Source organism: Apodemus sylvaticus, chromosome 20 (genome assembly GCF_947179515.1).
Source record: "Apodemus sylvaticus chromosome 20, mApoSyl1.1, whole genome shotgun sequence".
NCBI classification, from domain to species: Eukaryota; Metazoa; Chordata; class Mammalia; order Rodentia; family Muridae; genus Apodemus; species Apodemus sylvaticus.
Genome location: NC_067491.1, coordinates 16823889 through 16837441, shown reverse-complemented (window position 1 = coordinate 16837441; position 13553 = coordinate 16823889). Strand labels below are relative to the sequence as shown.

Here is a 13553-nt window from a genome sequence, read left to right as displayed (position 1 = left end):
GGAGGAATGGATACAGAAAATGTGGTATATTTACACAATGGAATATTACTCAGCAATTAGAAATAACGAATTCACAAAATTTTTAGGCAAATGGTTTGATCTGGGAAATATCATCCTAAGTGAGGCAAACCAATCACAAAAGAATACACATGGAATGCAATCTCTGATAAGTGGATATCAATTAGCCCAGAAGCTCTGAATACTGAAGGCACAAATCACATAACAAATCACTCCCATGAAGAAGTGTGGAGAAGGTCCTGATCCTGGATAGGATTGATGTAGCCTTGGAGGGGAATGTAAGGACAGAGAAAAAAGAGGGAGGTGATTGGAGAATGGGTGGAGAGAAGAAGGTTTATGGGACATATGGGGAGGGGGGATCTGGGAAAGGGGAAATCATTTGGAATGTAACAAAGAATATAGAAATTAAAAATATTAAAAAAAGAAAATGTAGTCCATTTATACAATGGAGTACTACTCAGCTATTAAAAGTGACAAATTCATGAAATTCTTAGGCAAATGGATTGACCTAGAAAATACAATCCTGAGTGAGACAACCCACTCAAAAGTAACACACATGGAATGCACTCACTGATAAGTGGATATTAGCCCAAAGCTCTGAGTACCTAAGATACAATTGAAAGACCACTTGAAGCTCAAGAAGAAGGAATATCAAAGTATGGGTACTTACCCATCCTTAATGAGCTAAATCAGTAAGCAATTTAAATTTAATACTGTGTACTTCTTCCTGGGACACCAGAACATGACTAATGAAACTTATAGGAAAAGAATATCAAGTGCTGAAGTCCATAGATCTGTAGGAACTACCTTTTTTATACACAGCTCAAAAGTAGGAGGCCACAAGCTGTGGGGAAAGGAGGGACTTGGAGGATGCTTAAATAGCAGGCATGCTTTCTCCAGTCAGTCAGCAGCTGATCCAGCTTCCAGTCACCATGAAGGCTCTCCTGACTCTGGGGCTCCTCCTGTTTTCTGTCAGTGTCCAGGCCAAGGTCTATGAACGCTGTGAGTTTGCCAGAGCTCTGAAAAGAAGTGGAATGGATGGTTACTATGGGTTCAGCCTGGGAAACTGTAAGTCTCTTCTTCTTGATGCCTCCAGCTAAGCTTTCAACACAGGGACAAGGGAGCAATGAGAGACCAGAGAGGGAGCTGCCTCATACACTTTCATGTTTGTTCCCTGTGTGGCTGAGTTCATTTGACTGAAAGCATCAATTTTTTGTCTTTTGAATCAGAGATGCTGGGGTGAGGGATTATAAGGCAATAGGACCTGAGGTGCTCCTGGACTGCCACTGGGATTTACAGTTCCTTCAGACTCAGCCGCCTACAAGAAAGGGGGCTGAGAACAGATGAGAGACTCAGTCATTCAGAAGTTGGGAGTTGAGCTCCAAGACTGACATGGTATTTGCCTTCACATCTCTTACCAGGGTGTGCAACATGTCAGATAATTTTTTGACCTTTCTACATAGGGCAGAGGGATCCTATTTGACCCTACTTGCTATATAAATGATGTCCTCAGAGACTGAGTATAAAGCAACTTCGTAGCATTCTTCACTCTTGGGTGGCCTTTAGTTTCACACAACAGAAGATATGGATGAGGAACATTTCCTTATGGCTTACGTCATCTATGTTATCACCATCAGATTAGATTCAAGTGGCTACCACTCAACAGAGAGATGCATGTGTGGGTTGAAGGATGGATGAAATTGAAGAAGAGCCTTTTTAGTTCTGATGTTCTTGCTTTCAAATTATCGTTAGACATTTGTTATGGTGCACACTCATGGATCCCAAGCAATGGGTTGCTGAGGCAGGAGACTGCAAGCTCAGTGTCAAAGAAGGATACTTGGCAACACAGAGTAGAGAAAAGTATTCTAACTTAACATGAAAATTCACATTACTTCTTTGACAATTCTTTCTGAGAAAATCCTTTTTTTTCTAAGATTAATACTTCTACCAGCATACCAGCATATTAATTTATTAAATGTGACTAACTAATATTTGCATTTCAATTTTAGGCAGAGGTATCTTGAAGGATGAAATAGGGTTTGGGGTGATAGGAAAAGCAATGGTAGAAATACCCATTTCATTTAGAAGGTGGCATGGTTTCACCCTATAGCACTGGCTGGCCTGGAACTTGCTATGCAGACCAGGCTGGTCTCAAACTCACACAGATTCATCAGCCTCTGCCTATCAACTGCAGGGAATAAAATTGAGCACCACTGTGACAGGTTTATATTTTAAAAGTCCCTTAACCTTTTTATTTTTGACACAAATGGATCTTTCCTCAAAGGGCACTTGAAAATTACTTTCTGACTGGGCACAACAGTACTACCTACTTGAAGGGCAGAAGCAGGAGGATCGCTTGTCACCAGAGTCTATCCTGGCCAGCATAGGCAGACCCGGGATGAACTAGTGGTAGCACATTATACAATTTAACGACATGATTGTACTTCTAGTACATCACTTCCAAAATTCAGCCAGCTCAAAGCCTGATTTTGTTATCACGTTTAGACCATTTGCTGTTGACACTTATTGATAAATTTTCTTTTTCTTCACAGGGATGTGTGTAGTTCATTATGAGAGCAATTATAACACAACTGCTATAAACTACAGCCCTGTAACCAAAAGCAGGAACTATGGGATATTCCAGATCAATAGCCGATACTGGTGTAATGATGAGAGAACCACACAGGCAGAGAATATTTGTAAAATACCATGCAGCGGTAAGACAATGGGGGTTAAAGTGACAGCAAACTACCATTGTGCTCTTACTGCAAGAGCAGAGATTCTGTGCAGGAGGCATAACATTGGCAGAAGCATAGGGAACCTGGGAAGCCTGTTAGAAAATGATTCTTAGCTACATCCAAATTAGCCAAGTGAGACATTAGGCTTACAGTGTAGTTTGGCAATAGAATAAATACACTGTCTACAGATCAGAGGGTCCTTGGTTGCACTGCTAAAATCAATCAATGAATGAATAAGATGAAATAAATAGCGGCTGGACAGATAGGTCTGATGGAAGAATCATCATGGTTTGACCACAGTGACAAAAAAAACCAAAAAAACAAAAAACAAAAAAAACAAAAAACAGAAAATGCTGAGTTTGGTGACATGCCTTTGTCACCCCAGCACCGGGGAGTCTGACACAGGCAAATCTGAGGGCCTCACTGTCCAAGCAGCACAGTCAGCTCTGCAAGCCATTGCAGACCCTGCATTGCAAACACTGTGGACTGCTCTTAGAGCAGCCCTCTGACCGTGATCTGTATTAATTCCTGCTCTGTTAAACTTGGTTGTTAATTTTTCCAAGACAAGATGGCCTTGGGACATTCTTTGTAACCTGCTAAGTCTGACTTTAAGAGTGTTCTGTACACTCATCTATAGTCAGTGGGAAGTGTTAGAAAACACCAGCAAAGGAGTGTCACTCCCAGCATGAGCATCCAGAGGACTGACTTAACTGAAACCTTTGGAGAATGCTCCTGGAGAACATCAATCTATACTGTCCATACATGTAAAGTTATATCATACACACATGTGCTCACATGAAGACATGTAAAGATATTACAATTTTACATTAATTATACTTACACAGCTTCATGACACGGCTATTACTCAGAACCACATCTCTAGTAACAAATGCTTACCCAAATTCTCCTCTTAAAGAGGCACTAAAATTACAGGAGCGATATTCTGTGGTTGAAAATACCACACTTAAGTCTTTTTTTTAATTTGATATATTCTTAATTTATATTTCAATTGATTTCCCCTTTCCTTGATTCCCCCTCCCAGAAAGTCCCACATGCCCTCTTCCCTCCCCCTGTTCCCCCGTCCACCCCTTCCCACTTCCCTGTTCCCACTTCCCCACTTCCTCTACACTGCTGCACTGAGCATTTCCAGAACCAGGGGCCACTCTTTCCTTCTTCTTGGACATCATTTGATATGTGGATTGTGTCTTGGGTATTCCAAGCTTCTAGGCTAATATCCACTTATCAGTGAGTGCATACCATGATTGTTCTTTTGAGACTGGGTTACCTCACTTAGGATGATGTTCTTTAGTTCCATCCATTTGTCTAAGAATTTCATGAATTCATTGTTTCTAATGGCTGAATAGTACTCCATTGTGTATATATACCACATTTTTTTATCCATTCCTCTGTTGAGGGACATCTGGGTTCTTTCCAGTTTCTGCCAATTAAGTCTTATGTCTTAAAGCAGCTGGACTCCATCCATTTTTCTAGTTATAAACTGCTAGGTAAAGCTTTATACATAGAAAGACTTATATCATGTTTTCTTTTTTAAAGCATTTCTCTCTCTCTCTCTCTCTCTCTCTCTCTCTCTCTCTCTCTCTCTCTCTCTCTGTGTGTGTGTGTGTGTGTGTGTGTTTGTGTGTGTTTCTGATATGTATCTATGTTCTATGTGTGCCTGGTACCTGTGGAAGCCAGAACAGGGCTTCAGATCTCCTGGAAGTGTAGTTACAGACACTTCTGAGCTGCCATGTGAGTGTTGAGAATCAAATACTCTGCAAGAGCATACAGTAGTCTTAGCCACTGAACCATCTCTCCAGCCTCTGGTTTTCTTGAAGATAAATTTTCACTGGTAGATACTCAGATGACAGTTCTCTGCCTGCTCTGTTACCCAGTGTGTGAATGAACAGGGGCTTCCCTTACCCTACTTGGGAAGCTAAGGCTTGGATGCTAAGGTCTGAGCAGCTGCACAGGCTCAGACCACTCATGCATATTCCAGTACCACAAGAGACTCTATAAATGAGAAATAGGGTAACTTGAACTGGGTCACATGCAAGGAGCCCAGTTGATTTAAGAGATAAGACTTAAGTGTGCTGTTTTCAGGCACAGAATATTGCTCCCATAATTTCATTCCCTCTTTTAGATAAGAATTTGCACCAGTGTTTATCACTGCAGACAGGGTTTTGAGAGAGAATCAAGAGACTGTCTCCAGTAATCACAGATGCACAGACACTTGAGGAATAATTCCTTGAACTTACTGTTCACTGCCACAGAGAAAGCTGGTTGGATGTGACCTGAAGTACTTCTATAACTGTCCTCGTCATTCCTTTTATTTATTTATTTTTTATTTAATTTTTTTCTATATTTTTTGTTTACATTCCAAATGACTTCCCCTTTCCCGGTTCCTTCCTCCCCATAAGTTCCATAAGCCCTCATCCCTCTGCCCATTCCCCAATCAACCCCCTCCCATTTCTCTGTCCTGGTAATTCCCTGCATTGCTGCATCAAGACTTTTCAGGGCCAGTGCCCTTGCCTTCCTTCTTCTTGGGAATGATTGATATGTGAATTGTGTCTTGGGTATTCAGAGCTAATATCCACATATCAGTGACTGCATTCCATGTGTCTTCTTTTGTGAATGCGTTACCTCACTTAGGATGATATTTTCCAGTTCCAACCATTTGCCTAAGAATTTCATGAATTAACTGTTTTTAATTGCTGAGTAGTATTCCATTGTGTAAATATACCACATTTTCTGTATCCAGTCCTCCATTGAGGGACATCTGGGTTCCAGATTCTGGCTATTATAAATAAGGCTGCTATGAACATAGTGGATCATGTGTCCTTACTGAATCCTCTGGGCATATGCCCAGGAGAGGTATAGCAGGGTCCTCTGGAAGTGTCATGCCCAGTTTTCTGAGGAACCACCAGACTGATTTCCAGAGTGGTCGTACCAGTTTGCAATATCACCAGCAGTGGAGGAGTGTTCCTCTTTCTCCATGTCCTCGCCAATACCTGCTGTCTCCTGAGTTTTTAATCTTAGCCATTCTGACTGGTGTGAGGTGAAATCTCAGGGTTGTTTTGATTTGCATTTCCCTAATGACTAATGATGTTGAACATTTCTTAAGGTGCTTCTCAGCTATTCGAAATTCTTCAGGTGAAAATTCTTTGTTTAGCTTTGTACCCCATTTTTTAATAGGGTTATTTGGCTCCCTGGAGTAACTTCTTCAGTTCTTTCTATATATTGGATAAAAGCCCTTTGTCGGATAGCCCAATTTGTTGGTTGCTATTTTGTCCTTTTGACAGTGTCCTTTGCCCTACAGAAACTTTGTAATTTTATGAGGTCCCATTTGTCAATTCTTGATCTAGGCTATTGGTGATCTGTTCAGGAAATTTTCCCCTGTGCCCATGTGTTCAAGGCTCTTTCCCAGTTTCTTTTCTATTAGTTTCAGTGTGTGTGGTTTTATGTGGAGGTCCTTGATCCACTTGGACTTGAGCTTAGTACAAGGAGATACGAATGGAGCAAATTGCATTCTTCTGCATCCTTACCTCAAGTTGATCCAGCACCATTTGTTTAAAAGGCTATCTTTTTTCCACTGGATGCTTTTAGCTCCTTTGTCAAAGATCAAGTGACTATAGGTGTGTGGATTCATTTCTGGGTCTTCAATTCTATTGCATTGATCAACCTGCCTGTTACTGTACCAATACCATGCAATTTTTTTACACTATTTCTTTGTAGTACTGCTTGAGATCCAGGATACTGATTCCCCCAAGAAGTTCTTTTACTGTTGAGGATTGGTTTAGCTATTCTTGGTTTTTTGTTATTCCAGATGAATTTGAGAATTGCTCTTTCTAACTCTATGAAGAACTGAGTTGGGATTTTGATGGGGATAGCATTGAGTCTGTAGATTGCTTTAGGCAAGATGGCTGTATTTACTATATTAATCTTGCCAATCCATGAGCATGGAAGATTTTTCCATTTTCTGAGGTCTTCGATTTCCTTCTTCAGAGACCTGAAGTTATTTTCATATAGCTCTTACACTTGTTTGGTTAGAGTCACACCAAGATACTTTATATTGTTTATGACTATTGTGAAGGGTGTCATTTCCCTAATTTCTTTCTCAGCCTGCTTATCCTTTGAGTATAGGAAGGCTACTGATTTTCTTGAGTTGATTTTATAACCAGCCACTTTGCTAAAGTTGTTTATCAGCTGTAGGATTTTTCTGGTGGAGTTTTCTGGGTCACTTAAGTAGACTATCATGTCATCTGCAAATAGTTACTTCTTCCTTTCCAATTTTTATCCCTTTGACCTCCTTATGTTGTCTAATTGCTCTAGCTAGGATTCAAATACTATATCTAAAAGATATGGTGAGAGGGGGCAGCCTTGTCTGGCCCCTGATTTTAGTGGTATTGCTTCAAGTTTCTCTCCGTTTAGTTTGATGTTGGCTACTAGTTTGCTGTATCTTGCTTTTACTATGTCTAGGTACGGGCCTTGAATTCCTGTTCTTTCTAAGACTTTTAGCATGAAAGGATGCTGTATTTTGTCAAATGCTTTTTCAGCATCTAATGAAATGACCATGTGTTTTTTTCTTTGAGTTTGTTTATGTAGTGGATTGCATTGATGGATTTCTGTATATTGAGGCATCCCTGCATCCCTGGGATGAAGCCTACTTGATCATTGTGAATGATCATTTTGATGTGTTTGTGGATTCAGTTAGCAAGAATTTTATTGAGTATTTTTGCATCGATATCGTAAGGGAAATTGGCCTGAAGTTCTCTTTCTTTGTTGGATCTTTGTGCGGTTTTGGTATCAGCATAATTGTGGCTTCATAGAACGAGTTGGGTAGTGTTCCTTCTGTTTCAATTTTGTGGAATAGTTTGAAGAATATTGGTGTTAGGTCTTCTTAGAATTTATATGAAGGTACAACATACCAAAATTTATGAGACACAACGAAAGCAGTGATAAGAGGAAAATTCATAGCTCTGAGTGCCTCCAAAAAGAATCTGGAGAGAGCATACTTAACAGCTTAGCACACCTGAAAGCTTTAGAACAGAAAGAAGATAATACACCCAAGAGAAGTAGAAGGCATCAAACTCAGGGCTGAAATCAACCAAGTTGAAACAAAAAGAGCTATACAAAGAATCAACAAAACCAGGAGCTGGTTCTTTGAGAAAATCAACAAGACAGATAAAGCTTTAGCTAGACTAACCAGAAGGCATAGAGACAGTATCCAAATTAAGAAAATTAGAAATGAAAAGGGAGATATAATGAAAGAAACTGAGGAAATTCAAAAAAAACATCAGATCCTACTACAAAACCCTATATTCAACACTACTGGAATAACTGGAGGGAATGGACAATTTCCTAGACAGATACCAAATACCAAAATTTAATCAGGATCAAATAGATCATTTAACAGTCCCATAACCCGTAAAAAATAGAAAGGGGTCATTGAAAGTCTTCCAGCCAAAAACAACACAGGACTACATGGCTTTAGTGTAGAATTCTATCAGACCTTCAAAGAAGACCTAACACCAATACTCTTCAAACGATTCCATAAAATAGAAACAGAAGGAACACTACCCAACTCATTTTATGAAGCCACAATTATGCTGATACCAAAACAACACAAATGACCCTTTTATTCCTTTCCCCTATCTTTCAGATCTGCTGCGGGATGACATCACTGAAGCCATAAAATGTGTGAAGAAGGTTGTGAGGAATATCCAAGCTATTCCAGCATGGTATGTTAGAACACTGGAAGGGGTTTGGCTGGCTCTCTTCATATCAGCAGTGTGTCTAAGGCCAGAGTGTCATTCTGAGAACTGCGGGTGTAGCTGGGAGCTTTTCTGACATCATCATTTTAAAGGAATTTCTCCAGCTTATGAGAGTTCTCCAAATAAGTAGTTCCTTCTCAGGCCTACAGATTAGGTGTAGAATGAGTAGACTGTACAGTACAAGGATGTAGCACCACTATTGAGCATCCTGTGCCTCGATGAGGAGGCAGAGCATCTAACCACCATGCAGACTGACTGTCTAGAATCAGTAGAAGCTTCTGGGTGCAGATATATCCTGTTTGTCAAACTAGCTCTTGGCGCAGAATACAGTCTTCTTTAGTGTCATGCTCACAATATATTCCCTCACAAGGTTTTAGTGTGTGTGTGTGTGTGTGTGTGCCAGTGGAGACATATTTTAACCATTTAACCTCATGTCTCTTTCCTCCACAGGGCGTCATTGAAGGCACACTGTGAAAACCGAGATCTGTCCCATTACACTCAGAACTGTGGCTTATAACCACTGTGTGCTTCTAATGCAGCTCATTCTGTCTCTCTCTCACTATAGGAGTAGGTATGGGAAAGGTCACACTTCCTCACTTTCCCCTCAAACTAACAGGACTTCAGTAAAAACAGGTTGTACCCTCCCCTGCCTTTGATTAGGAGATTTGGAACTCAAAGCTGGCCCCTGCTTCTTACCTAGGGCAGAGCTCTAGTCCATTGTTCTCCAAGGAACTACACCTTGCTGAGAGACACTAGCTGCCACCTGATGCTAGCCTCTTGTGGAGCAAGTGAAACAGTTCTGCAGAGCTGTTTCCAGCCTTTGGGGGAAGGGTCTTCCCTAGCCTAAATATTTGGAGACCCCCCCAATAAACTTTGATTCTTGAGCAGGAAATCTTTTCTTGGCCTCATGTTTCTCTCACCATACAGTTTCTATCCCCAGATTTCCTTCTAGAGAACCCAGTAACCCATTAGAATATAACTGCGGGTGACTACAGATTGGCACCAACGTAGGACCTGGAAATGGAGAGACCAACTGAGGGACGCTGTCTTGGGTGGAACTCCATGGAAATGGAAAAAAGTTGTGTATGTGACATAGTAAGGAATGTAGGACATTAATGTTAGTACTAAATATCACTTTTTTTGAACGCTGTTGTTGCAGGGGTGCAAAAGGGATATGTGCTAGACTGAATCAGCATAGTCCTGATGCTGAGATCATCTAGGGTGGGACAGCTAATTGAAATTGAGAATTCTTAGGCAAATTGTCCACAGTCTAGACCTGCATTAGGGGAAAAGAATAGGGTATAAAATAAAATAACATCAAAAGTGTGAAAAACAAACAAAAAACCCAAACAAACCAGGTTTTAGAAACATGAGAGAAAGAGAAGGAAAATGTATTTTAAAACTCTTCAAGTGACAGGTGGAAATGTGGAGACGTCCTGTTTCCTCTATGGACTCTACTGGAGATATTCTTAGTACTGTACAACAGTTCCCTTTCTATGGTATTGTTTGTCTTTGGTGCACCAATTTGTCTACGTGCCAATTTGTGTCTGTCTTTGTTTCGTTGTTTGAATCACTGTTGTCATATGTTTCATGTTGAAAAGAAAAATTGCTGAAAACTTCATCTGGTAGTTCATCTCTTAATACAGTCCCAGTTTACACAGCTGAGGCTGACTTAAGCTACCCAGCATTGAGCTAGGAGTCAAGCACAGCTGGAAAAAAAAAGCTGCTTTTAAAGGGGCCAGCAGACTCATGTTCTAGGGCAAGTGGACTAATGGTTATTTCTCCTAGAAAAATCTCTGCAATTGTGATTATTGAGTCTAAAGTGCCTTTTTCTCTTGAAATTACAGGTAGAAAAAGAAAAAATTAGTTTGGTTTAAATTTATAAGATTCATGTAGTTGCTTCATTTTTTTCCTCATTGGTCTTAAAGGTATAACTATGTTTTTTATGTGTTGACTATAGAGTATTGGCTTATAAGTTATTGGGCATGATTTAAAAGGTATAATGTTGGTAACAAAAAGTTAGTTTCATACTGATAACTCAGGATTGGAGTCATCTTAAACAGCAACACGTAGTATGATCCAACCCAGGACAAATGGGCCTCTTACTTACAAATTGGCATAATGTTTTATGTGGATCTTAACCTAGAAATTAGACTTATAAGGAATAAGATTTAAAACAATGTCTCTTTAATAAGTTTCATTGTGATGCATTCAAACATAAGAACTAGCAGACAAACTTTATCGTGTGGAAGTAATGTGTTTGTCATTGAGTTGAAAGAGAATAGGTTTAAAATTGGGTTTTGCTCTCCAAAGTTGTAGGTATTCCCTAATATTGCAAGAGAAAGCTAAGAATTATGGTTAAAAACTGCCAGTATACCATGCAGTTTGCAGTCTGATTGAAGGCTCGCAATTCTTAACATATTGTATAATTAAGATGATATCAAGAGTGATAAAGGTTAAAAACAGCTGTGGCCAGTATAGGCCAGTTGCCACTTTTTCACTGGCTACAGTGGTAGAAGCAAAATTTAAACCCCCAAGATTGAAAAGGAGATCTCAGTGGGAATTTATTTGGTATCAAACAGGCTCCTTTTGAATTGTTTCAAAAATTTGTAGATAAGAACACTAAAAAAAGCTAGTAGAATTTCTCCGGGAACCCTGAAATTACAGGTTCCTTTTCTTATTCGACCCTCATACAATGGGGGTCTGGGTGCAGGGTGCTGCCATGCAGGACAGGTGGTTTGGGTCTGGCCTTGGACAATAGGCTCAGATTAGAAGATATTTACATTTGAGTTAATGCAAAGATCAGAGCTGCCTCCATGGAGGCTTGTGAGGTACTGCTTTGGTCTTGCAAACCCCACCTAGGGAGTTTCTGGCCAAAATGCCATTTTAACGGATTTGTCCAGGTGTGGTTCAAAATACAGTTCCAACTTAAAATCTATGAAAGATTAATAAGGCTTTAACTTAATGTAAACTATACATTTAACTTAATGTAAAGTATACATCATAATGTATAACTTATGATGGCGTTAAAATCTTTAATGCCTACTTCATACAAAATTATTATGGATTTTAAAGGTTGTTTTTTGCTTTGCAGATCCTGATAATTGTAAAAGCATTTACTTCCTTTTTTTCTTTTTATAATTTTTTATTTTCAATATTCTGTGTTGACATTCAAAATGATTTTCCCTTTCCCGGTTCCCCCCCTCCCTATAAGTTCCCTAAGCCCTCTTCCCTCCACCCATTCTCCTATCAATCCCCTCCTACTTCTCTGTCCTGGTATTCCCCTACAATGCTGGAACAAGCATTTTCAGGACCAGGTACCTCTCTTTCCTCCTTCTTGGGCGTCATTTGATATGTGAATTGTTTCTTGGGTATTCAGAGCTTCTGGGCTAATATCCACTTATCAGTGACTGTATTCCATGTGTGTTCCTTTGTGATTGGGTTCCCTCACTTAGGATGATATTTTTTTAATGAGCTAAAGGAACCAATAAAGCAATTTCATTAGAAAGTTTTCCCTCAAGAAATGGCTGATAGCCTTACCTTATGTGAGAAAAAAAAGTTTTGTCTCTTCTTCAATACAAGAAGCTAAGATTTTAAGTCTTTCCATGTATATTATTCACAAAGCTTTATTACATGCCTTTGCTCTTAACAATGGCACTTTAAAAAGTTTTTTGAGTAGTTGTTCCAAAAATGATTCAAGGCTACTAAATCAATTTTATTCTAAGCAAATTAACACAACAAATTCAAATAAACATAATTTGCTTATTCTAAATGATTTTCAAAGGTTGTTAGGATATATTAATTGGTCTTATCTTATATTAACCTCTGTTTGCCACAGGAGCACTTAAATCTCTGTTCTCAAGGTGGATGCAAAATAACTGCTAAGAGACAAATCAATACCTTGGAGGAACCTCCTGTAATCATTTGTCAGCAGTTTATTTTATGTGTTCACTGCCATTCCTTCCCAAAGGGAACATTAATGGAAAATCAGCTTTTTCATCTCCAAATAGGGTTTTAACATCCTCCAATAAAGATATTGGTGTGTTAATAAAATGTTGTAAGATAAAATCATGAAAGTCTCTTAAAAGGAATGCCTTAAGAACCCAATGAAACATTGTTCCTTGTTTCAAACAGCAATCAAAGTGGTTATTGCAGAGTATTGATAGTTGATCTATTGCATGGAAAGCCTTTTAGGCAAAATTGATAATTGTTCTCCAGAAGACAAGTTGTTAAAATTTGCTTCCAGGCATGCCTTTGTATTCCCTATAGAATTATACATGTATCCCATAAAGAATGCATCTATTATGAGAGTGAAGCTCATGTAATTGGATCACTTGTTTATTCTTTTATATTTCCCTCTGCTTTAGCACAGAGAATTGACTTGGGTGATGTAGCGCCATTTTTAAAATGTTAAAAAAATCAAGCTTTTAATTTATATACTGATATATAAATATATATGGTGATATATATATATATATATATATCATATAAATTTATATGGTGATATATATATATATATATATACACACACCATGGCTTGATCTCCTTCATTGCATGACTAAGAAAACTAGAATTTCTTAATAGAAGTTGTAAGAGCTAGAATTAGAGCTGTGAAGGAGCCCTGGGTCAAGCTGCAGGAGGAATGAATATTGCATATGGGAAAGAGTTTGAAAAAGCAATGAAGAAATAGACAAGCTCAATAAACTGGAAGAAGACATTCTGCAAATTTAGACAAGTTAAAAATATTAATATTACCGTGACCTGCCTTACACCTTTCTGTTCTCAGGCTAATGATGTAATGGAAACCTTATGACCAGATGATCTGTGATGTGTAGGTTTTTTTTTTCAGAGTTAAGAGTTAATGTATATCTTACTTTTGCAGACACTGAACTGGTGACCTTGTGTGTGCACTGTGCTTTCTGGTGACAAGGGACTTTTCAAGAAAAATAATGGGTTTGTGGGAAATAATAAAAAGGCTTGATTATGTATATTGTATGGCAAGGAAGTGTGTAACCCATGGAAGATG

The 13553-nt window shown here is 39.0% G+C and overlaps 1 protein-coding gene across 2 annotated transcripts in view; it reads left to right on the top strand.

Moving 5' to 3' along the window:
- The first annotated feature begins 841 nt into the window (after positions 1-841).
- The window catches only part of LOC127671044 (lysozyme C-1-like), a 70587-nt gene continuing 57875 nt past the window's right edge, over positions 842-13553 (top strand). Inside the window, exons 1-4 of one of the 2 annotated variants that reach the window (XM_052165712.1) lie at positions 842-1086; positions 2571-2735; positions 8416-8494; positions 8978-9044. In XM_052165712.1, the coding sequence (XP_052021672.1) occupies positions 906-1086; positions 2571-2735; positions 8416-8494; positions 8978-9044 (492 nt within the window). In that variant the 5' untranslated portion in view covers positions 842-905. Of the gene's footprint in view, positions 1087-2570; positions 2736-8415; positions 8495-8977; positions 9045-13553 lie in introns of those variants that run through there. The other variant, XM_052165714.1, reaches the window with a different exon arrangement.